Source organism: Ammospiza nelsoni, chromosome 21, assembly GCF_027579445.1.
Source record: "Ammospiza nelsoni isolate bAmmNel1 chromosome 21, bAmmNel1.pri, whole genome shotgun sequence".
Taxonomy (NCBI): domain Eukaryota; kingdom Metazoa; phylum Chordata; class Aves; order Passeriformes; family Passerellidae; genus Ammospiza; species Ammospiza nelsoni.
Window position 1 is genome coordinate 10,046,492 of NC_080653.1, and position 24,570 is coordinate 10,071,061.

At 47.9% G+C, this 24,570-nt stretch overlaps 1 protein-coding gene across 2 annotated transcripts; it reads left to right on the forward strand.

Moving 5' to 3' along the window:
• Positions 1-89: 89 nt before the first annotated feature.
• Positions 90-23,739, forward strand: APPBP2 (amyloid beta precursor protein binding protein 2). Of its 2 annotated transcripts, none has more exons than XM_059487037.1 (13): positions 90-256; positions 10,118-10,206; positions 10,895-11,046; positions 11,570-11,693; positions 15,706-15,874; positions 16,534-16,623; positions 17,056-17,123; positions 17,202-17,307; positions 17,600-17,724; positions 17,862-17,947; positions 18,234-18,424; positions 18,781-18,946; positions 19,136-23,739. In XM_059487037.1, the coding sequence occupies exons 3-13, from the start codon at positions 10,926-10,928 to the stop codon at positions 19,387-19,389; spliced, it is 1,500 nt and encodes a 499-aa protein (XP_059343020.1). In that variant the 5' UTR covers positions 90-256; positions 10,118-10,206; positions 10,895-10,925; the 3' UTR covers positions 19,390-23,739. The 2 variants fall into 2 exon arrangements, with proteins under 2 accessions (XP_059343020.1, XP_059343019.1); XM_059487036.1 differs by lacking the exon at positions 90-256 and adding an exon at positions 1,038-1,198.
• The last annotated feature ends 831 nt before the right edge of the window (positions 23,740-24,570 follow it).

Here is a 24,570-nt window from a genome sequence, read left to right on the forward strand (position 1 = left end):
GAGCTGTCAATGATATTTACGCTCTGTGAGAGGTTTGGGCTGGGTGGGGCTCAGGGTATGAGGGTGATATTTGATCTTTGCTGCTCAGCCCCAAAAGATAAAGCCCCTCGGGCTGGTGTGGACTGTGGGGGTCATGGGCAATTCTGCCTCACTCATCACAGCTGCCTGTAGGGATTCACAGAATCCAAAGGTTTGGAAGGGGCTTTAAAGCCCATCCAGTCCAAGGCAGGGTCACCTGCAGCAGGAATGAGTCCAGGTGGGTTTGGGATGGCTCCAGAGAGGGAGATTCCATTCGCTCCCAGGGCTTTACCTCCTTCATACAAAGTTCTTCCTTGCATTTGGGTGGAACTTGTGTTTTAGCTTATGGCCACTGCTCCTCGTCCTGGCGCAGGGCATCACCGGAGAGAGTCTGGCACCATCCTCTGACAGCTCTGAGAGCTTCATTACATCTTAACGAGATCCCCTCTGTGTCTTCTCCAGACTAACCAGGCCCAGCTTCTTCTCATCAGGGAGCTGCTCTAGACCCTCCATAAAACCCCACCCCACAGCGCTACCTTGCTTCCCTCTAAGTCTGTTCTCTCATTCCTCCCTCACGGTGCCCAGCACTGCTGCCACCGCTCAGGCAGGGCTCTGGGGTGCGAGGGGGAGCAGGCAGGGAGCTCAGAGTCCTGGGGCGAGATGGCGGGCGGGCAGGGGGATGAGAGCCGCAGGGCGTGAGGCAGAGCTGGCAGGGGGATGACAGCCGTAAGACAGAGCGGGCAGAGCTACGGGGTGTGAGGCGGGCAGGGCTGCAGGAGCCCCGTGAGGCGGAGCGGGCAGGGCTGCGGGAACCTCTGGGCGTGAGGCGGGCAGGGCTGCGGGAGCCTCGCGAGGCGGAGCGGGCAGGGCTGTGAGGCGGGCAGGGCTGCGGGAGCCCCGCGAGGCGGAGCGGGCAGGGCCGCGGCAGCCGCGGGGCGCGAGGCGGAGCGGGCAGGCGGCGGGAGCCCCGTGAGGCGGAGCGGGCGGGAGGCGGCGGGGCGGGGGGAGGGAGGGGGGAAGGCGGCTCCGCACAGCCAAGATGGCGGCGGTGGAGCTGGAGTGGGTGCCCGAGACGCTCTACAACACGGCCATCTCGGCCGTCGTGGACAGCTACGGGCGGGCGCGGCGCCGCGACATCCGCTCGCTGCCCGAGAACATCCAGTTCGACGTGTACTATAAGGTACGGCGGCGGCCGAGCGGGGCCGGGCCCGGCCGGGCCTGCGGGACGTGGAAGGAGAAGCGGCCCGGGGGGCGGCCCGGGCCTGGCCTGGCCGGGGGCGCGGGGCTGAGGGGCCTCGCCGGTACCGGGCACGGGCCGGGGGCTCAAGGTCTGTGGGGCCGCCCGAGCTGCGGCTGGAGGAGCGGCGGCTCCGGGCTCCGGCCGTGCCGGGGCCTTGTGGCTGCCCCCGGGAGCCGCCCCGAGGCCGCGGTGAGGGGCTGGGAGCCCCTGAGGGGGACGCGGAGCCGGGGGCTGGCCTGGGGGGCCGTGTGGGGAAGGTGCCTCTCGCCATTGGGAAGCGGTACGGGCAGGATGAATCCAAGCTGGCTGTGCTGGAAACTGTTTTTTCCTTTTTTCCTTTTTTCCTTTTCTCCTTTTTTTTTTTTTTTTTTTTTTTTTTTTTTTGCAATAATGAATTGGACACGGTGATGTCAGTGGTTGAGGGAGCAGTTTGCCGTGGTCGAGTATAAATGAGCTGGTAGGAACCAGATGGAAAGAACTGACAGTTGTTTAATGCTGTAGTTTTGTTAGCATTAAATTATTCCTTGGTGAAAGGGCTGTTCTTCGTTTAGCTGCCCCTGGAATATACGGATTTGGTGTAAAAGGTGCACTGAGATGCTCCATTAATTTCTTAGTGTCCACTAAACAGGCATTTCATTCATGTGCAGGAACAGCTGGAAATGAGCATTCATCAGGGGAGAAACAATGTCTGTAAAAACCCCCAACAACCTACCATGAGGAATAACCTTCCTTTCCTCTGCCAGCAAATTTCTGAAAATTTAGGTGTTTTTAAATGAAGTAAATCTTTAGTCTTTATGAACCAGGGGTAATGACCCATCATATATGTGGAGAGCAGTAGTATTTACTGGAGACAGGGAAATTGCTTTTCAGGCACTGAAACAGACATGTGCATTTTCTGTGTCCTGGTTATTTTGTCTGCCTTAGGTGCTAAGAAGGATGGAAACCCATTTTTCTGACATATGAGCATGCTCACAGATAATGATGTGATTGACACATCAGCTAAAGGCTAGAGATATGAAAATCACAATGTGGAAGAATATTTGGGGGGTGACTTTCCGCTGTTAATGACATAAACTTCTTTGGCATTGCCTGGTCTCATGTTCATTCAGGTGAGAGAATGGTGCTCTGTGGTTTTTAGAAGCATGAAACAAAACCTCCTTCTGACATAGAAATGTGCAAGGATGGGTTATTCCCAGCTGTTTAAAAACTTATCTGTAGGTGAGCTTAATAGATCACTGACTTTGATTCTGTTGGTACTCTTCAGTGGTTGCTTTGAACCAGGTTCACATGGAGTTGTTCCATGCTGAAGAGGATCCAGCAGCACATCTGATTTCTGAGGAGACTCCAGCATGGTTCTTCTGCTGGGGTATCTGGTTTGTCACCTTGCTGGGTAGATGGTGATAGAGGTGATAAGTCCCCAAGTCCGTGTTTGTGTTGTGGGGGCAGTACAGCTGCTGTTAATGGCAGTGAGTGCCTGGAGTCACAGCCTGGGTTGGGTGGGAGGGGACATTTGTGCCCATCTCATTCCATCCCAGCCATGGCAGGGACACCTTCCCCTGTCCCAGGTGCTCCCAGCCCTGCCCAGCCTGGCCTTGGGCACTGCCAGGGATCAGGGGCAGCCACAGCTGCTCTGGGCGCCTGTGCCAGGGCCTCACCCACCTCAGGCATCTTTTTCTAATTTAAACCTGTTCTCTGACAATTTGAAGCTTTCCCCCTTGCTTTTCCTCCAATTTCTGTGTTTCACTACAGGAGTTTTTGTCCTGTGTAAGGGGCACTGATATTCCTCTTGCCAACCCTCATCTATGGGGTGTCCTCTCACAGAATGAACCAAACTGGGCCATGCCTGCAGTGAGTGTTCTGTGCCTGTGAGGGTGGGCTGGGCTCCCACGTGCTCAGTGTCACCTTTCTGTGGAGGACAGCCAGCCTGGGTGGGGCCTGCAGTGCCCTGGTGTAGAGAGTGGCATCCCTGGAACTGCTCCCGTGTCCTCCTGTGAGTCCCTGTGCTCCTACAGACACTGGTGACTCTTCTTGGCTCTGTGTTTGGATCACAGCAGCATCAGAAGTGCCATTTGGGGTGGATGAAGGATGTTAGGGACAGCATCCCCTCCCAGTGTGTGTGGTGCTTGCTTTGCTGGTTTGGCTCTGGGTAGTTATTTTGAATATCAGGTGGATGTTAAAGCCCAGTTCATCATGGTGAGCCATATTCTGTGTGTCCTGGTCACTGAGTTCTTTAAAGCAGAATTTCCAAAGCTATTAAGTCTTTGCAGTAAGACAGACTAGAAAACTTCTAAATATTTGTTTGACTGCATGGTGTTTGTTGCTGCTCTGTTGGAGGATGTCAATTGTTTGTTAGCATCCTGTATTACTTTCATTCTGTGATGAGTAAAAGGAATAAAAAATGTTTCTAATCTTTCGTATAACTTGTAAGTAATAGTTTTTTATCTGGGTGTTAGTCATGGTTTGTGGTACTTGAGAAACTGCCACTGATTTTTGCAAAAAAATAAAAGTCAGATTTTGTTTTGTTCTATAGATGTTAATTGTCTGTGGCTATACAAAAATGTTTTCATCGTGTTCATTGGTATTAACGCTTAACATTTGCCAGGTTTGCCCAGTTTTGCCAACATGTCCAGGTTGATTCAGGAGCAGGAGGTGAGATCCCCCAGCAGAGCCAGTTGGGGCACCCTCTGGTCCAGGCTTTGGCTCTGTTCTCATAACTTACTGCCTTTATTTCCTACTCCTTAACAAATCCTATTTGGTTTACCTGTACATCTTCTAGAATTACTAACTCTTGGGACATCCCTACCAAACCTGAGTGGGGAATGGGGCCGGGGTAGCTGCAGGATGTTCGTGTGGGTTCTGCTGCAAGGTGACAGAACAGGCAGGTTCCTCATACTGAGCATATTTATCTTTCTGGAGCATTCTCCACCAGTGACTAAAGCTCCAAACAAGGCACTATCAAATAATCATGATTGTGGTAAAACAACAAACCTGCTCTGCTGCAGCAGGGTCTCACTGCATATCTCTTTCTTTCAAGCACTGTTTGACTCTTCCTTGCAACCATGAGGAAATTAAGAGGCAGAGCAGGATGCTTGTGAGGATATCCTGGAAATTTCCAAGCCTACATTTGAGCTACAAAATGTTTAAAAGTTTTATTAATGGCAGCTGTGTTTTGAGGAGACTAATAACCAGTATTGATACAAGTAACACCTGCCTCTGGGGGGCAAAAATAAAAATGTGCACACATATCATACTTTGTTTCCTTTGGTTGTTTGCCAGGTTTATGTGTATCCTGGTTGGTTTTTTCCTAGTTGAACTAGTCAGATTCTCTTGCTTAATTTTTTTGGGGGGGAGGATGAGAGAGAGGGTGTGTAGGTTTTAGAAGCCAAAGAAAGAAATATGCTGGATCTCGCATAACTCGGACTTAGCATATGAACAAAATGCCAAAATTGTGTATTAAAAAGTAGTGACAGCTGGAATAAACTGCAAGTCCAAAAGAACCCCAACAAACCCAAAACAAAAGAACCCAATCAGCCAAAAAAAACCCCACACTGAAATCTCTGAAAAAATCAACTTCTTATATTCTGTAGTTTGTTGGGGTGAGGATAATGTTTTGAGAGAGGCTGTCCCTATAAAGAACCGAGGTTGTTGGCAGAAGTCAGGTTTTGAACTCTCTAGTCAGTGTCTTGTACAGGTTTCATTTTTTCCCCTTGTGCCTCTGCCTTACACTCTATTTTGCATAATTATCTCATGGCTTTGGTTCTCAAGGTGCTTTGGTGCTTTAGTGTTCTCTGTCCCAGGTATTTGTTGCAGTTGCCCAGTGCCAGCCTCATTGTGGACTTGGATTTGGTTAACAAGGAGTTTCATCCCATGCTCATTTTCCTTTTGGAATGACTTTTCTGGATTGTGTGTTTCTCTTTCCTTCCAATTGATTTTTCTTGAAAATAATTTGTTCTTGGAACATTTTCTGGTGAGATCATTAACCACAGGAGCAGCTGGAGATGGCATTAATTTGGTTTCTGTCACATTTAGGTATTCCTTGAACCAAAGAAAAGGAACAAGCAGGAATTTGCTGACTGTTGACAACAGGCAGCAGAACGTTTGTTCTCTGCATTGCAGCAGAGGTTGGGTTCACTGATGGAGAATCATTGCAAGCACCATTCCTGTCCATTAGGATATAGCAGGCTTTGGTCTCCAGGGGTTTGGTGAGAGGCAGAAGGTGAACTCCCCCTGAAATGAAGAGTGGCTGTGCTTCTGCTTCAGTTCTGAGCTTCCCTGCCTGGGGAAGCACAGCCAAGGTCACAGCACAGGGTGTGTGAGGGGGGCAGAGCACCCCAGAGCTCTGTGTGTGAGGGAGGCAGAGCCCCCCAGAGCTCTGTGTGTGAGGGAGGCAGAGCCCCCCAGAGCTGTGTGTGTGAGGGGGGCAGAGCCCCCCAGAGCTGTGTGTGTGAGGGGGGCAGAGCCCCCCAGAGCTCTGTGTGTGAGGGGGGCAGAGCACCCCAGAGCTCTGTGTGTGACTGGGGCAGAGCACCCCAGCATTCTGTGTGTGACTGGGGCAGAGCACCCCAGCATTCTGTGTGTGATTGGGGCAGAGCCCCCCAGAGCTCTGTGTGTGACTGGGGCAGAGCACCCCAGCATTCTGTGTGTGACTGGGGCAGAGCACCCCAGCATTCTGTGTGTGACTGGGGCAGAGCCCCCCAGAGCTCTGTGTGTGATTGGGGCAGAGCCCCCCAGAGCTCTGTGTGTGATTGGGGCAGAGCCCCCCAGAGCTCTGTGTGTGACTGGGGCAGAGCACCCCAGAGCTCTGTGTGTGATTGGGGCAGAGCACCCCAGAGCTCTCTGAGGGGTTCTGCTCTGACCCCAGGGTGAGCTCCCCTGGCTCTGCTGTGGGTTGGGGTTAGGAATTCAGTGTGTGTGGGAAGCAGGGATGGTTTCACACCCGTGTGCAGCCTCTGTGTCGCTGGCAGGAGCAGGGTGTGCAGCACTGCTGGGCTGCCATCACATCCTTCCAGCACCTCTTCAATTAAAGCCTCTCACTGAAGGAGAATCATTACCTCATGAGTTTTTGCCAGTTATTATTAACACATGCCTTATTTCTGCAATCTAAATTTAGATGTGAACTGAACTGTGCTTCCTTGTTATGTCTTTACTGGTTTGAAACTTCTTGCATTCTAGCTTGTACTACTCAGACTTTTTTATTTTAACCTCTAACCATGGGGCACGTTTCCTCATCCTGGTGTCTTCCTTACCTTTCCAGTGACCTTGTTGAGTCTGAGACACCAGAACTCATCATTATTGAGATAATGAGGTCACATCACGAACAGAGGTGTTGAGCTCCTGCTGAACCATAATTCCTGTTTCCACTTCATTTCCTCTGGGCTGATTGAGCTCCAGGCAGGCTGGGATTTCCCAGTTCCTGAGGAGAATCACACATGTGTGAGGCTCAGACTTTGTCTTCTTTGTGGAACACAAACTCTGCTGCTCTGGCCCAGAGAGCAGAGCAGTGGGAATGTTTGGGGTGTACAAGCATTGGGCTCTAGAAACTGTCTCTGTTTTCATGCTAGTTCAGTGACATTGGGGTTTTTTTCTTGGTTATTTATTTGATTGAGGTTTGTACAGATCAGCCAGGCAGTTGGCATTGTGCTTTCCAAGGAGACCTGGAATTTTCTTTTTTTTTTTTTTTAATGCCTTGAACAATATCCAGTAGAAGCTTGTCCAGAGGTTTTGTAGATGATTTTGAAATTGGTTTAAAAGCATGGAATGTACCTAAACTTCAAACTGATTGTTTTTGGTAATGAGGCTTTGTCACCAGATTGAATTCAGTGAACTGTTGACTCAGGAAAACGTTTTCCTTCCCTGTGGAGTGGGGAAGGAAGATGTGGTTTCAGCCCAAAGCTTTCCCAAACTCTGCTGTCTGTTTAGCACTCTGTCCTTCCCCAGTCTGGCCTGATACTCCATCACATTATTGGGCATTACAAAACATCCTGGGGAGCTTCTTGGATTTCCTCTGTAATTCTTACTGAAACATCCATGTTTATCAATCCCTTTCCAAACTGGAGCATCAGGAACATATTTTTCTAGTTGTGTCTTCTTCAGTTCCTCTTCTAGAGGATCCTTTTACAGCTGGCTGGAATTACCCCCATCTGCTTTAAAAAATTATTTTTATTATGTTTAGAGAAAGTTTGGTTCTTTGTTTGCTTTTTTAGCTTAATCTACCCAGAGGGAGAAAGACAAGAACTTTAATAGAAAGGTGATGCAATAATAAAGTTACGAGTCAATGTCATTAATATGTTCAGCTGGGGACACCACAGTGTGCAGCTTTTGTCACACACCCACCTGGACATGCAGTTCAGCATTCAGCCTTGGCTCCTAGGAAGGGCTGTGGTGAGCTTCTCACAGCTGTGCACAACAGCTGGATTGGGCAGGGTAACAATCCACCTGTATATTAAATTTATACCTCAGTGCCAGAACTTATGTGTGAGCTGATGGAGCTGGGAGTCACCTTGCAGGCTTTGAGTCATTTTTCCATAGTTAAAGAAAAATAAATCCCTGGTAGGTTCCAAAGAGGTTAAGCTGGTGTCTAAAAGACATTTCTCTCTTCAGAAGAGAATAGTTCTTTAGAGGTCCAAAGCTCAGTGTTCATGTCAGGGCATGTTTTTCTTGAATCACTGTTTTGTTTTGTTTTCATGTGATGTAGCAAGGCTGTGGTCAGGAATTCTGTCTCTGGAGCTTTAACCAGAGAATCATTTCTTCAGTCCTCCCAACAGCTTCTCAATGAGTGTTACTGCATCTCCTGAATTACTTCACGGTTTGACGTACACTCACTATTTCCATGTCAAATTTTGTTTGAAAATATTGCTGTAACAGCCACAACAGTTCCAAGAGGCTTCCAGCTGAGTTAATTCCTCAAAATGTTTGCCAGTATGTCGAGGGAAGGGGTTAGAGGGGTAGGGAAAGTCCCAGAGATGTTGTATTTCAAGTTAGAGCAGTGAAAATTGCAGCTTGAACTTTGGGGCCCGAGCCAAACCGGACGTGTGCCCGAAGTTATTGATGTTCCAAAGCTGAGATCCTGTGGGACCTTCCCCCTCCCTGCCACCCCACCAGGCCATTTGCTCCTTGGCAGTCTCAGAGTCTCTTGTAAGAGGGATTCTCTCCTTACAAGAAGTGTTTATGTAACCTCATAAATATATAAGTGTTTCAAAGTCTTACTGTGGTTAATTTTTGATAAACCAGGAATCTCTGGGATTTTGGGTTGGTGCTGCAAGGTGATGGGAGGGAGTGATGATACTGTGCTCAGTTCTGTGAAACCTGATACTGTTTTTGGTTCCCTTAAATCCTGCTCCAGTGCTTTGGGGATGTGTCTGAGCTTCCTCCAGAAACCATCTCATCAATTATTGATGGCATGCCCACCTTCCCTTTGAGCATGGAATACCAGGCGATTTAAACAGCTGCTTTTTGGGTTTTTTACTGCAGAATGCACATTTTAGGTTTTATAGAGCATTTGCTATGAGACAGCTGTGCTGAAGGAATGAGAACATTTAACCATGGCTGTGGCTGTTAAATACAGCAGCCTGGCTGTTCCTTCAGTGCCAGAGAGAATCCAGCAGGAGCTCTGATCCCTTTGAAGTGCAGGGACACGCTGCTTTATCTGAGCTGTAACTTTGCATGCAAACTTGCTCTGGTTTTTAAAAGACTTCCCTTTTCTTTTTAATGTTCCCTCAGCAAAATAGATAACGAAGAGGAAAACATTCATTTCTGGCAATTGACATTATTAGGTCAAAGTATTTTTGAAGCTTTTTTTTTGTAGGTTGTGTTGTTAAAATAACAAATTTGCTGTGCTCTAGAGCCAGTGTTGTGTGCTTTTATAAGAGTTGACTAGAACTAAATTTATGGCTGGAGATGTTCTCACGTGCTGTGTTTGGAATATGAATTCATCAGCTCCCAGTGTTTGTGGAGGAAAAGGTGAACCAGGCAGCAGATGCTTATCACTGGAAGCATTTGAAGGCATTATTAAAGCTGGGGGAATATGAATGTTTTCATTAAGGCACTGCTGGTGCCTGTGGCAGGTGTGGAGTGCTGCTTCCTCAGGTCATCTCTGGGGCAGGGCCTTTCAGATAATGGGAATTAATAGTTCACAATGGATTTCTGACATTTATTTGCACAGTCCCTCTGTACCTGTGTAAATCCATGGCATTTATAGCCTGATGTGGCAGAACTTAACCATGCACTGCATGGACAACACTCTGTGGTTTGCTGTGAGCAGCTCAGCTGATAAATTCACTTATCTGCAGGCACAAATCACTGTGGGCATTAAAGAAGCAGTGCTTTGAATAAATGCATGAACAGGCTCCATTTTCCCATTTACTGCTGGGGGAGTCACCTGTGCAGCTCAGGTGTCATGGGGAGGGGCTGCTGCCTTCTGTAGTGCTGGCATTGGTCAGTGGTCCCTTGCAGAACTTGTGGGTTTGGGTTTATTTTTATCTGACATATTTGCATTGCTGCATCCTTGCTTGTGTGTCATTTAAACTTGTTCTGAAAGCACTTGGTATCAAAACTGCCAATTGGATTTGTAGCTCACATGTGGCAGTGCTTTGGTGTTGCAGGGCACAAACACCTGGAAATACATCCATAGATGATAAAACCCCCTTGAAACCCTCCATGGACCTCTGATAGCTCAGGTTTTAACACTGAAATTTTGCTCCTGAGGTGAAATCTTCTGATACAGGAAGCTACTTTTTAGCCTGCTGAATTTCAATGCTTTAAAATCTAGATTTCATCATAAGTTATCTCTGCTAGTAAGCTGAGTTTCCCAGAAGAACTCAATCTTACATATTAAGATAAATTTCCCTGGTTTTTTTTCAGCTTTACCAACAGGGCCGCTTGTGCCAGCTGGGTAGTGAATTTTGTGAACTAGAAGTTTTTGCAAAGGTGCTACGGGCTTTAGATAAAAGGTGAGTGTTTCAATAGCTCAATAATTCTCATTTCAGCTCTCAATCTCTCCATCTAGGAAGAGATGTTAAAGAAAGGCACAAACAAGAAAAAGCAAACGATGCAAAACAAACCCCCCCAGCTGCTCAACACCACAGGTTGTGCCCAGTCCCTGGGAGCAGCAGTCACAGCACCCATTTCCTGCTGATTTAGCAGATCCTGAGGGAAGCTGATAGGATTGCCCCAGTTTGAAGCATTTTCCTGTCATTAAATATTCCAATTAGTGGAATTACAGAACCTGACTGTTTTAGATCAGATTCTGTGGAACCGGGCTGAGCTGAGGCTGCAGGCGCTGGTCCCGCCCATGGCTGTGTGATGTTAATGGAGCCATCGCTGCTGGTTTGTCGGGAGGGCTGGGGGAGGGACGGGGGTTGGAGCCTCCCCCTGGTGACTCTGAGCTGGGAACTCTCCAGTTTGGGTCCCTGGGGACAGCTCGTGTTTGGCTCCCACCGAGGGTGTCCCTGTACAGAACCTGGTGTGCATCACCCAGTGCCTGAGGTCCATTGGCTGCAGCCTCACAGGAGGGCTTGCACTCAGCTGCTTTGGGTTTGAGGGGGTTTGGGCTTGATTTCTGTCCTTGGGATTCATGAGAGCCAACTGACTGCTTTCAGACCTTCGTGAGTAACCAAACTCTGCTTGTCTTTGTTGCAGACATCTGCTCCACCACTGTTTCCAGGCTCTGATGGACCATGGAGTCAAGGTTGCTTCAGTCCTGGCCTATTCCTTCAGCAGACGGTGCTCCTACATTGCAGAGTCAGATGCTGCTGTGAAAGAAAAAGCAATCCAGATTGGCTTTGTCTTAGGTAACGGCTGCTCTTGGGCTCTTTGCTTTCTCTCTTGCAAGTTTCAGTTATTGTAACAATAATTTTTTTCCTGTTAAAGATAGGCCTTTTAAAGAACTGTGTGTTTTGGAATGGAATTTTTAGAAAGCTATTTTTGTCTTAAATATATGGGATTTTAATATCTAAGAATGTATAGACTTTTTAGTTCAAACTGTTTAGGGTTAAAATTGGCTTTCAGATGTGATGAGGAATTTGCATGATTTTAGTGCAGGTAAGTTCTGGGGTTTTTGGACAGAAATGTAGGAAGACTCTGCAATACCAAGAAACCATCCTAAACCCAAGTATTATTTCCTTCAGCTGTAGGAGAATTCTCCTCTTACATTTCATCCTTTCCAGGTCAGGAGGGTTTGACCTTGACAGGATTTCTGTCTGTTGGAGCAGGTCCATGAAATAAGTGATCATCTTGTAAGACCTGAGCAAACCCTTTTTCCTCTTGAAAACAAGTTTTACTCTTCAAATTGGTGTTTGTTGCTGATTTTTGCAGGAGGGTTCCTGTCAGATGCAGGCTGGTACAGTGATGCTGAGAAGGTTTTCCTTTCCTGCCTTCAGCTGTGCACCCTCCACGATGAAATCCTTCACTGGTTCCGTGCTGTGGAGTGCTGTGTGAGGTGAGCTCACCTTGAATTCCCAGGAAACCTTGGAGCCCTCCAGCTCCAGGTGCTCCTTTGGTGTTCTGCTGCACCAAACACTTTCCTGCTGGAGATCAGGAGGTGCTTGTTTTACACTAATCCCTGGATTTTCAGCTTCTAAGTTGGCAGCACAGTACAATGGATTGAAAACCCAATGTTTTGCTATCCTGTGTAATCTCTCATGAGTAACACTGCTGGATAATAAGAGTGGCCCAGCAGTTCTTGTTTCCCAAGGATTTTTGCATGTGAAGGAATGTTCTGTGTTGGACTTTGCTGAAGTTCTGTTTACTACAAAGAGAATTGGCCAAATCCAAATGCAAACAACATAGATACAATTGAGCAGAGATAAAGGCAAAACTTCCCTTTCTTGATTCCAGATCCAGCAAGTTTTCTTGCTCCATGCTGAGTGCTTAGCTCTGGGCCTGGGAAAAGATCTGGGTGTCCAGTTCCTGTGGGCACCTCTGGCCACAGCTGAAAACATTTGGAAAAGTAAGGGGTTTTTTTTTGCTGTTAGAGTTTTGAAGCTGCCTTGTTCCTCAGGGCCTGCAGAGGTTCACTTTTCATTGACAGAGCCTCTGTTGCTGTTCCCCTGTGTGTTGAGGTGTGATGAGCTGCAGGCAGGAGCTGGCTGGGTTTTGTTGCTCTCACCATGACCAGGCTGTTTTTGCCCGCTCCAGGTGTGCCCATGGGCACCTGGAGGCTGCTGGGCAGAGTTAAAGTAGGATTTTTTTTTTTTTTTAGCAGCTCTAACAAAGAACAAAGCATGTGCTGTATTTGTCTGAATCTAGAGCAAAACTTGTTTGGAAAGCTGCTCCCAAAAAAGCCCTGCATCTTGTTTATGGTTGGGCAAACACGAAGAGTGGAGAGGCTTTGCCAAGAGCTGCTGATGTCCTGTGCCAGCCCAGGGCCATGGCAACGCTGTCCTGCCTGGTTCTGCTGGCTGGCATTCCAGAAATGATGCCAGGAGCTTGGGAACACAATCCAGCTTCCTGGAACTGGGGAGTGATGGACATGGAGCCACAGTCACTGCTTGGTCCTTTGCCTTCTAATTAATCTAAAAAAAGTTTTCTCGTTACATCAGGCTCTTTGGCAAGCTGGAGAAGTTGCTTAAAAATAACTGTCACCTTCTGCAAATAGACATGAAAAGAGGGGAAAGAAAGGAAGGGAAAAAAGGAACTGTCTTTGCTGGACAGTAGTGTGGAAAGGAGATTTCATTCTGTGCAGGAGAAAGCAGCCTGGGTTGGGCTGAGCCCTCCTGACCTGGGGTGTTGTTAGAGACTTCCATTGTTCCTGGGGAGCTCTGCTGGGACATCACCCTCTGGGCAGCAGGAAATGTTCTGGCATCTCCCAAACCCTCAGCATGGCTGGTTTGGAGTTGTATCAACCTGAAAAATCTCAAACACTTTGGAAAGGGCTCAATCTGTAAAATCTAAACACCTCTGTGTGGCAGAGAGCAGTCATTAGACTGATTTTTCTGCCTTTCAGCTTGAGAGTAAATGGTGCTGTAACCACCTGATCCCACTGCAGGAGGCTCTCACACTGGAGCTGGGAGAGTTTTAAGGAAACAAAATTCAAGTCCAGCTTTTGAAAGTATGACACTTTCTTTGGCAAGCCAAACCTCTGGGAGTTGAATTAATGCCTTGCACTATTAATAGAACACAGTTTGAAAACGTGTGAAGTTTTGTGTTGTTTAAGCACAACTTGGTGTTTCCTGTCCTGGCAGTGGTGAATTCTGTGGAGAAGCTGGGAAGGTGTGAGGTTTCTCTGGGCTTGTACCCTGCTTTTCTGGAGTGTGGTGCTCCTTTGGTTTGCCTTCTCTCATTATTCTGTGTTGAACAAAGAGGTACAAGTGCATTACACAAATACGTGGTTCTCCCACCTCATTGTTGCACATTTGGCTGATTCCTGGATTGTTTTCTTCTGGTGGTTTTAGACTTGCTAAGCTGCTGTGTTGGCTCGGAGACTGGGTTTGTTGGGGGAGGTTAGTCCCCAAAAGCTGTTATTGCAGACATCAAAGGAGCTTCAGAGCCATTAGCATAAACGTCCTGAGGCCTCTTCTCTTCCTCTTGGCTTTATCTCCTAAGATTCCTTTGGATTAATAAAGGATTTTTTGTTACTCAGAACTGGATCGCATAAACTCTGCTCATCCTAGAGGATTGGCTTAGGTTTAGCTTGGGTTTTGGGGAGATTTCTTTGTTTCTAGACACTATCACTGAAGCATCCAGACCCTGCATATGATCTTTCCCAGGAGCTTATCTAAATTGCAGTGCTATCCCCACTGGCTTATTCCATTACATGGGATTTGGGCTCTGTGGGTTTGATGTTGCAGAGCAGCTCCCAACTGAATGGTGTTGGCAAAATGTTTTTTTCTCTTTAGGAAAACTGTTTACTTAATTCTTCTCTCTTTTCTTTATAATTCCTGTCTCTTGTTGCTGGAATGTTCCTGTGACCAGGCACACAATGCACTTGTACATCGTGTTTGCTTCTGGGGCTTTATTTAAGGGAAAATGTGGGTGTTGCTTTTTGCTGTCTTGTTGTTGAGCCACGGTGCTGGTTCCCACTGGAGAGCTGGAATTTGTGTAGCTTTTGCAGGGTTTTGAAGGGCTTTGCTTTTGATGTTCTCTTTGTGCAGCAAATCCACATCTGTCACGTGCCTGCCTTCGGGCCCTGCTTAGGAAAATGGAAACTTTATTTCCTTTCTTGTTACTGTTGGGGTTTGGTGATGCATTTGGGTGGGAAATGGAGGGACAGTGTTGGACAGGCAGCTCTTGGGATGAGCTGAGCTGTATCACTGGGGGAATGGCTGCATAGCTTACATCTCTATTTGGGGCAAGTGGAAACAGGCTTAGAAAATAAATTGAGCAAAAATTTCATTGTTTGCTCCTTCCCCTTTAACAATTGCTTGGAAGTTTTATCCCAATGTGTGATATCAGGACTAAAATGCAGTTTCTGCACATTAACCCACATAGTCAGAGTTTGGGCCTCCTTGCAGTGCAGCCTCACTTTGTGCTTCCCTTCCCTCTGTGCAGTTCTCCCTGTGCTGTGTTGCCCTGATTTCCCCAGCCTTGCCTGGTGTGTTCAGTCTGTTACTCACTGTCTAATGACACATTTCCAGCAGGGACAGTGGAGTTAATTCACCACAATCCATGTCTGCTCACTGGCAGGTGTTTGCCATGGAGCAGGAGCAGCTGCCCTGGCTGGGAATCCAGCTCTGCCCTTGGGGCTTGGAATATCAGCACACACCCATTCCAAATGCACCTCGATACAGCCAGGGAGCACCAGCCTGCTCTCATGCACAGATTCTTTGGTTTTATCTGTAACAAGTGCCACAAGCTGGAACTGTTACTCTGGAGAAACGGGAGGAGGTTTCACCAGTGCTGGGTGTTACTGACTGTGTTTGGGTGTCAGTCCTTCAGATGGGAAGGCAGCAGCATAGCAGAGGAAGAGCAGGGGATGTTTGAGTTGTTGTGATCAATGAAATGGTGGTGCTAGTTCTCATGTGGAATGAATGTGATGAAATCTCACATGAAAACCTCCCCCAAGCCCCAAAGCACAGAAATGCCCACTTGGAGCTACTCAGGGTTTGGGGGGAAGTGCAGGGATGCAGGAAAATGAGCTGTGGTGTACTTACTGTGGCTGCTTGGGGTTCCACCCTTTGGGGAGGAGGTGGAAGGGATTTCAGGCTGTGTAGGGCAGGGCTTTGGGAATGGAATCTCATCAGTATTGGGAAGAGTAGATTTTATGGAAAATTAACACAGAAAGGCACCACACCAGAGTGGTTCAATATGAAACTGTATCAATAGGTAAAATCCTGTGGCATCTCCAGCAGGAGAAATTCCTGCCCTGTGCCAGCTGTGTGTGACTGAGCCAGGCAGGGCAGCTGTGCTGGGCTGGCAGAGCTCCAGCCCTGGGAGTGTCACTGAGAGATCCCTGGTGCTGCTGCAGGCAGAGCCTCTGCAGCTCCCTCAGCAGCTCCCTCTGCATCCCCAAGGTTGCTGCACGTCCGGAACGGGAACTGCAAGTACCACCTGGGAGAGGAGACCTTCAAGCTGGCGCAGTCCTACATGGACAAGCTGGCCAAGCACGGGCAGCAGGCCAACAAGGCGGCGCTGTACGGAGAGCTGTGCGCGCTGCTCTTCGCCAAGAGCCACTACGACGAGGTGAGGCCCTGGGCTCCCTGGCACTGCCACCTCCTGGGTGTGCTGCACTAGCCCTGCTTCTGCTCTCCTTGGCACCTGTGTGGCACTGCCAGAGCGATCATTCATTTATCCACTCCCGTTTCCATGGGTTGTTCTGTGTTAGGCTGTGAGTTCTTCACAGAACTTGGACCAACATGAACATACAGGTGTTACCTTGCCTGTATGTGTTGACCACCTGCAAATGAAGTATTATAAAAGCTTATTTTAATAATTGGAAATGAATAGCAGAACCTGGTTTATTAAACTGTGTGAAGTGTAACTACTCCATAAACTGGTTTTCCTTTAAAGCCCCTAAGTTCACTGACAGAATGTCGTTCTGCACATTGGGAATTGTGAGGATTGCTTAATGATTATAAAATATCCTGTTCTGTCTGTAAAAGTCATTGTAATATAACCCTAAGATTAATATAAAATACTTATATGTTCACTATTAACCTTAAAAGTGGTTTTTAAGTCTGTCTTTGAAGGCATAGCTGGACAATTCATTACACATAAGCACTCACTGCATATTTTAAATTTTGGAATGTAAATGATCAGCTTTTCAGAGGCAGGTAATATTTTAATGTTGCAATGTTGTGAAGTTCCAGCTTCCATTGTGTTGGTGCCTCTCTGTCCCACAGGCCTATAAGTGGTGCATAGAAGCCATGAAGGAGATCACAGTTGGGCTGCCTGTAAAAGTGGTGGTGGATGTGCTACGACAAGCATCAAAGGTGAATCTGCAATCTCCCCTTTGCTTTGGGTACCAAATTAGTGCCAGGAATGGCTGAGGAGAGGTTGTTACCTCCAGAATTCTCCTCAGGAGCACTAGGGGTTGTTGTTTGTGTTTGTCCCAGGATGGGTGGGGGAGTTTGTTTGTTTGTGTCTCTCTGAAATGGAGTCAGAGCTGCCCAGGGGACCATTGTGACAATGTTAACCTGTGAACTTCCCTGGAAGGGCTCTGACCCCTCTTTGGTCTGGACTGGGTCCTTCAGTCAGGCAGGATAAAACCAGTTTATTAATGCTGTGCTCCTTCTCCTAAATAACCAAAAAGTCCTTTAATAACCACAAGGATATTTTGAAATTAAAACCAAGAGTAAGTGTGGCAGTGCCTGGGGCTGAGCTGTGAGTGCTCAGCTGCTCACTGCTTCCCCTGCCCTGCCCAGGCCTGCGTGGTGAAACGGGAGTTCAAGAAGGCAGAGCAGCTCATAAAGCACGCCGTGTACCTTGCCAGGTAAGGGCCATTCCAGAAAAACCCTTCTGAAATTGTGCTCAGCTGGCCTCAGTTTGTGATGGAGGTGTGTTTGTGCAGGGAGCATTTTGGAGCCAAGCACCCCAAATACTCTGACACACTACTAGACTACGGATTTTACCTGCTCAATGTAGACAACATCTGCCAATCTGTTGCCATCTATCAGGTAGGCAGCAGGACTTGTTTGTCTTGCTGGTTTTCATCTCTTAGATGTTATAGTTAATTCATGGAGATAGAGAATAGTTGATTTCATTACTGCAATTGTGATGTTTAAAAAATCCCCAAACACTTCCAGCTATGGTGTTTTGCTTTCTTTGTCTTCCTCTGACTCCTGTCCTTTATATAAGTAGTGTCTCAAATATGTAGAGACTTTCAGAGCCAGTGGATTCATCATAGAGACGAATTTGGGGTTTTTTTCTGTGTTTCCTGATGAAATTGTGTTTTCGGACCCCTTGCAGACAGCGCTCGATATCCGGCAGTCGGTGTTTGGAGGTAAAAACATCCACGTGGCCACAGCTCATGAAGACTTGGCTTATTCTTCATATGTTCACCAGTACAGCTCTGGCAAATTTGACAATGCACTGTGAGTACAGCACACAGCAGCACAGTTAGTGCTGTAAATGAAGAAAAATATTCATTGCATTAATATTTCTAATTTTTTGTCAGTCAGCTGCTGGCATACATAAACAGGTCCTGAATTTTTTATTTCATCTCTCCCAGATTCCACGCTGAACGTGCTATTGGCATTATCACTCACATTCTCCCAGAAGACCATCTCCTCTTGGCCTCTTCAAAGAGAGTTAAAGGTAGTTCCCTTTGTTGTTTGAACCATTTGGTTGTGCTCATCCTGGTCCTTTCCACGCAATGCAGCTTTTTCAGTGGAGGTGTTTGTAGTCCTTGGTGTTTAAAGCACACTTGTAACAAAAAAAAAAAAAACTTAGGCAGATGAGTTGGAGCGGGGTGGGGGTGAAATTATAGAATATAAAAATGTACTGAGACAGACTCAGTGACAGACACAGAGCCTGGTGGGCTGGGTCCCCTGGCTCTGAGCTGGCCGTGGGCACAGTAACAGTTCCTGTCTCCTGCCCCCAGCACTTATCCTGGAGGAGATTGCCATAGACTGTCACAACAAGGAGACAGAGCAGAGGCTGCTCCAGGAGGCTCATGACCTGCACCTCTCCTCGCTCCAGCTGGCTAAAAAAGCCTTTGGGGAGTTCAACGTGCAAACAGCCAAACACTACGGCAACCTGGGCAGACTGTATCAGTCCATGAGGAAGTTCAAGGTAAGACTTTACTCCTGACCTAAAATCTGCAAGACCCCTGAAATCTGTCACTACAAATGAAGGGTTCCAATGTCCATCATTCCCAAGTTCAGTTGGTAGTTCTGTGCTTGGAAAACTTGTGCTTTATCTTTCACCCCAAAAGCAAAAACAATCCATGGAGATGGATGATACCCTCAGAGGGTGACCGGGAAGAATTTGGAGAACTTGGTTTATGTTTGGCTTTGTTACTTTTTGCCTGTTACAAAATGCTACTGTTTGAGCTGCTACATAGTTAAGTTTATTTAAACTAACTTTCCCCTCCTTCTGTGGGGTGGTGAGTGGTATCTGACTGACTTGTGTGACTCTGGCCCTGACAGGAAGCAGAGGAAATGCACATCAAGGCCATCCAGATCAAGGAGCAGCTCCTAGGGCAGGAGGATTATGAAGTTGCCCTCTCCGTGGGCCATCTCGCCTCCCTCTACAACTATGACATGAACCAGTATGAAAATGCTGAAAAGCTTTATCTGAGATCCATAGCAATTGGTAAGTGACTACAGGAAACTTAAAATTTTTAGAAAATAACTTGGCTGTTAATCTCTAGACAACATTCTGTGGCTAGAACGTAAGTGGGAGAGTGTAGGCAAATTTTGTTGGTAAAAATAACGTGATAACTCAAATGCAGCCCATGGAGATCTTACCTCTCAACTCGGCTTTTCTCTTGGGTTTCTCTAGGAAAGAAGCTTTTTGGTGAAGGATACAGTGGACTTGAATACGATTACAGAGGTCTCATTAAACTGTACAATTCCATTGGCAATTATGAGAAGGTGTTTGAGTACCACAACATTTTGGCCAACTGGAACCGGTTGCGGGACCGGCAGTTCTCGGTCACGGATGCGCTGGAGGACGTCAGCACCAGCCCCCAGTCCACGGAGGAAGTGGTCCAGTCTTTTCTGATGTCTCAGAACCTCGAGGGACAGAGCAGCTAAGAACTTGGTCAATTAACCAGTTAAGGTTTTTTCCCCCAGGTTACAGGGGGAAAAGTCATACTGTGAAATCTAAACCATGTAGTTCTCTGGGGGCTGGAATTTGCGTTGAAACACTGGTCCAGTCTACTGAAGAGTGCCCATACGGATGAATGTGTGTTAAATTCCTCTCAGCATGTGTATGGCATGTTTAGTTCGGCTCACATTTTTAACTTGGTATTCCCAAAAAAACCCCTTCTCTCTCTCTTCTTTCAAAAGAAGCTACTTTGCAGAAAGTCTGCAAGAAAACATTAAATAAAACTGTTTGAGTTCAAAAGAGTTGCATTCTTATTACGGATGGAAGGTTTCATCGAGAGCTTTCTGCTGATTGACAGAGAGAACAAAAGCTGTACTCTGAGGAGCTGTAGGAGAAAGGTCTTGCTGCTGTATCATTGTAGCAAAGTTCATGGTAAATAGCCAGCAAAGGGAGATGTGCTGGCCTTGGCTGCTGCCTTACCAAGAAAAGTGGCAAAGACCCACTCTGGAGAGCACCATCGCTCATTGAGTGCCAGCTGTGCTGTTGTGGATGCCCTGAACCGGACCAGGACAGATCCCACAGAGCAGCAAGCACAGTGTCCTCGGTGCCACCACCAGTGCTCCCCTGAGCAGGACCAGGACACCACGGTGGACCAGCCTGCTAGAGACCCGTTTTGGACCAGTGGCTTTAATTTAATGTTTCTGCCCCTGCATTCACTTTGACAGTAGAACTCTCTCATTTAGGTGTCTGATCAGTGCAAATGATATCCATGTGATAGATCCAGAGCTAGGAAGTGAATTGATGGTTTGTCTGTACCCAGTGAGCTTCTGCAGAGATTCCTGGCAGTGCCACAGCTCCACCCTCTCCCTCTGCTGCAGCCACTCCTCCTTTCCTCTCCCATGGGCTCTCTCTGCTACCAGAGGCCATACTGTGTTTATACCAGTGAAGAGTTTTGTATTCCAGTCCAGTTCCATTTTCTGTTTCTGGAGAACACAACTTACTGTACAGGTTGCAGGGGTCAGTGAAAATGCCAAAAAGCACAACAGGTTTTTTTTTTTGTGATGCTTCATTTCTACATTAAACAAGAGTACAACCAGAAACCGATTCCTTACGTTAATTTACGAAGCAGAGCTCAGCTGTACAGACCCTCTGAGAATGCCTCTCTCGCTATCTTGTCTTAATTCTTCTGTTGGGGGCTGCGTGCTTGTGTGGGTTTGGGTTCAGGTGTTGTTTTGGGGTTTGTTTTATTTCCTAATGTTGGGTAAGATTTGCAAGTCTGTGTGACACAAACTGGAACTGACTCGCTGCTGTTACCTCAGCTGTGCCCTGGATCTGGGATTCTGTGGCTTCTGTCACTTTGGGGATTTCTCTCCCCTTCTTTTCAGGGTTTGTACCTTGGCCAGTCCTGCAGGGCTGGGACTGGATGTTCTGTTTGGGGTCTGGTTTTTGTTGGTTTATGGGGTTTGTGGCAGGGAAAGCTGCTGGATGATCTTCAGGGAAGAAATAGAGGTTTTGGACATGACTTGGAGCTTAATGGCTCTTCTAAGTGAAATTTTACAGGCCAATAGTTCATATTCTGGTGCCTTCAAGTGTTTTTTTTGGGGGGGAAAAGCTGGGTAATATCAACTTTAAAATGCAATGACATAATTAGTGAATGCAGATTAATGATTGCATATTTAGAATATCTTCACTGAGGTGAAAAGAAGTATTTGCATAAAACCCCCTGTGGTATTAGGACTTAACTGCAGTGTGTCTGCAACAGCTGCTCAGTGAAAATCCAACTTAGTTATGTGTGGATTTAAAATGTGATTTATTTATAGCAGTTTTTGTTTATGACTGTGTAGGAGCTACAGACAAATTCAGCTATACAAGGCAAAACCTTCTCCCTGAATGCCCGTGGCACTGACAAGTTATAAAGTTCTTACAAGTTCTTAAATCCTTTTAAAAGGTATTTAAAGTTAAACAAAGTTTGTAGCAGTGTCAGGACTTGGGCAGGAACGTGGCTTAAAGCTGTGCTAAAGAACTGAGTGATTCTGTACTGCAGAAGTGTTGGGGCTCCCAGCTGGGTCCCTGGGTTTGCACTGACCTGGGCTGGAGATCATTTGCCCACTCTGTTCCCAGTCCTGGGCTCTGCAGCTTTTGGCCAAGGAGCCCCAGAGGTGTTTGGGGTCAGGAGCGTTGTTTGACTGCCAGCAGTCCCTGCCTGCCTGAGCCCCTGCTCCTGCTCCAGCCCTGGCTGTGTCCCTGTTTGTGGTTTCATTCAGGCCAGGGCAGCCTGGGCAGGAGCTGTGCTGGACGTGCCTGCGTTGGTTTGTGGTGCCCCAGTCCCAGCTCTGGTGGCTGTTCCCGTGTCCTTCCCAGAGCTGCCTCAGCGCTGGCAGGAAGGGGAGGGAGGTCCCAAAGCTCCCTGGGAGCCCCTTTGGCAGAGCACTGGCCCGGGGGCTGTGGTGGTGACCCGAGAGGGCTCCGGGGTTCCTCCTGTGCCTGCAGGGAGTCCTGCCTGGGGCTGAGCTGCCCCTGCAGCTCCATCGGGCCAGGGCAGGTCCCTCCTGCAGCAGGGCAGCTGTGGCTGATGGCTGACACTGCTGGGGCAGGGGGTTGGCAGGATGATGCTGCAGCTGCAGGGACAGCACAGGAGTGACCCCAGGGGTTTGGTTCTGTCTCCCAGGTGGAGCTGTTGGAAGGTTCTGTGTTGGCACCTGGAGCCTGTCTGGGATGCTGTGCTGCTGCTGTTTGTTGCTCTCTCTGCTCCCGGTTTGTTTGGTGCTGTTGAGCAGTGGGAAGCTGCTGGGATGGTGCCGGAGGCAGGTAAAGGACTCGTTGGGGTGGATCTTGCAGCGTGAGCCCAGTGCTGCCCCGCTCTGCCCCTGCAGAGTTGGAAGCAGGGCCTGCAGTGCCCTCTGCTCCCCTCTGGGGTTTTCCAGCACCCCGTGGCTCCTCTCCCCCTCCTGCCCTAGCCCAGGGCAGGTTTTCCATGGGTCGGTACCGGGGTGGGGGCCTGGCAGGTGGAACATCCATCCAGGAAGGAATGGTTGGCATTTCCAGACACACAAGGTGCCCACACAGGGGCTGCGTGGTGCTGGCAGTGAAAGGGCAGACCTGGGAGTGGCAATCCTGTGAAATGCATCTTCTCCTTGAAGGTGAGTAAAGGAATCACCCCAGAGTCACTGGGTGCAAGTGGTGAGCACGGGTGTCACCTTAAGGTAAATTATTTTCACTCTTGATGAAGTTAAACTCTCAATATTTGATTTTGTGCGAGGTTGTTTGGGTCAGTGAGGGGGGAGCTTGCTCGAGGTGCCATTGCTGCTTCTCATGGTACAAAATGCACATTGAAGTTCATTCCCTTTCAGTCCTGAGTGTGGGAGAGCACAGGAGGAAGAACTGACCGTGCCTCAAACGGGGGAAGCTGTTGGCAAAGCCTCCCTCGGGTGATGTGGATGGACTCAGGCAGGGCAGGTGCTGCTGGTACCAACCTTTCAGCAGATCCTTCCTCCTGCTGCCTGTGCAGAGCCTGATTTTATCTGGGACTCCTTGTTCCCTTATCAGATAATTCCTGGCCAGTGTCAGTTCAAAGCTGCCTCTGCATTGAGCGGGTGTTTGACACTCCTGGCCTGGGGCCCTTGAGCTGCTGGGCCCTGGGAGGGCTTTGGGGAGAAGTGGGGAAAATTTCCTTTAGAAATCAACTCCAGTACCTACAGAGAATTGGCAGCACTGGGAATGCTTTGTCCCTAAATCTCAGGAACGTTGTGGGCAGTGGCACAGGTGTCCCTGGGTGTGTCAAGTGTGTGCTCTGGGCTCTCGTATTCCACTACTCCTTGCAATCCTCGGTATCTATAGCATGAGTGGCCTTAGTGAGTTTGTTGAAGTGCACATTTTTTTTTTTCTTTTCAAAAGTAAATTTTAAGATGAAAAAGATATATACTATATAAATATATAGAGATATTTAGAAACTTGGTTTGTGGTGCACAAGTTCAGTGTTGGATCGCTAAATACTCGTCGCAGGTACCATATGTGTAACTTTTCTTTTCTGTATATTCCTTTCTGGGAAGCAATGTTGCCATGGTAACTACAACTTTACAATTTCTTTACTACTTAATGATGTGAATGAATTCTACATTTTATTGAATATTACCGGGTTCAGTACTATTTTTATACTTTATTGAACTACAGGGGATTTTAATTTAATAGCATTAAAAAAAAAAAAAAGAAAAAGATGTTGCTTGAACTGTATAACTGTATAAATTGAAGTAATTACACAAAGCCACCTCTAAACCAGAATCTCCACCTGTAGTGCCACATTCATTTATATAAAAGTATCTTGCTCATTACCAGACCCTGCAGCCCCTCCCTGTTGTGTCAGGACAGTTTCCTACCCCACCTCCCCTCCATCCTTTGTGCCCACGGAGCCATCTCTGTTTGTAACCAGCATTGTGATATTCTGTAACTGTATTGCTCAATTGAAATATTGACCTAATAAATAGAGTGTTCCTGCAGCCTGGAGTACCTGCAGTGAATTGGTTACAGCCTCCCTCCCTCAGTGCCTGTCCTGGCCAGGAGAAGGTGAAATTCCTGCCTTTGGGGTAAATCCTTATGGATGGGGCTTGTGTGGGGTCAATCCTTATGGATGGGGCTTTGGGGTCAATCCTTATGGATGGGGCTTGTGTTGGTACCTGTGCAATGTGGGCAGGGGCAGGGGGGAGCCTGGCGTACTTGCAAGATGTGGATCCTGCCCAGATCTGTCCCTGTTCTTGGGGCTTTCCCCCCAAGAAAAAGCCATGGGAACACAAATTCTCTCCTGCAAGTGTGCACTGGCAGCACCAAACATCTCCTGTGGCTGCCTGAGCACAGAGTGGGTGAAAAGTCAGCATTTCTGGGAGTTTTTATTTTTAAACCATCAGGTTTGTGTGACCTGCAGCTGCCCAGCTGTGCAGAGGCCTCCCCTGGTCTCACAGGGTGAGGTTTCCATTTTTGAAGGCCCTGGAACACTGCCCAGGCTCACGAGGGTGACCCCAGAGGCCCTGGGGCTGAGGCAGGGCCAGCTCTGCTCCTGCAGCCTGAATTCCAGGATGGAAATGGATATCCCTGGGTGTCTGTCTGGCTCCTGCAGCTTTCTCAATTCTTCCCCAGGGAAAGGACAACTGGGGAGTGCTGCATCCAGGCTGCCAAGG

Bases quoted from the DNA above. Each gene is read 5' to 3' on its own strand.
- APPBP2 (XM_059487036.1), top strand. From the start codon at position 1,058: ATGGCGGCGGTGGAGCTGGAGTGGGTGCCCGAGACGCTCTACAACACG. The intron at 15,875-16,533 runs GTGAGGCCCTGG...TCTGTCCCACAG, and splicing joins CCAAGAGCCACTACGACGAG to GCCTATAAGTGGTGCATAGA. The intron at 18,947-19,135 runs GTAAGTGACTAC...GGGTTTCTCTAG, and splicing joins TCTGAGATCCATAGCAATTG to GAAAGAAGCTTTTTGGTGAA.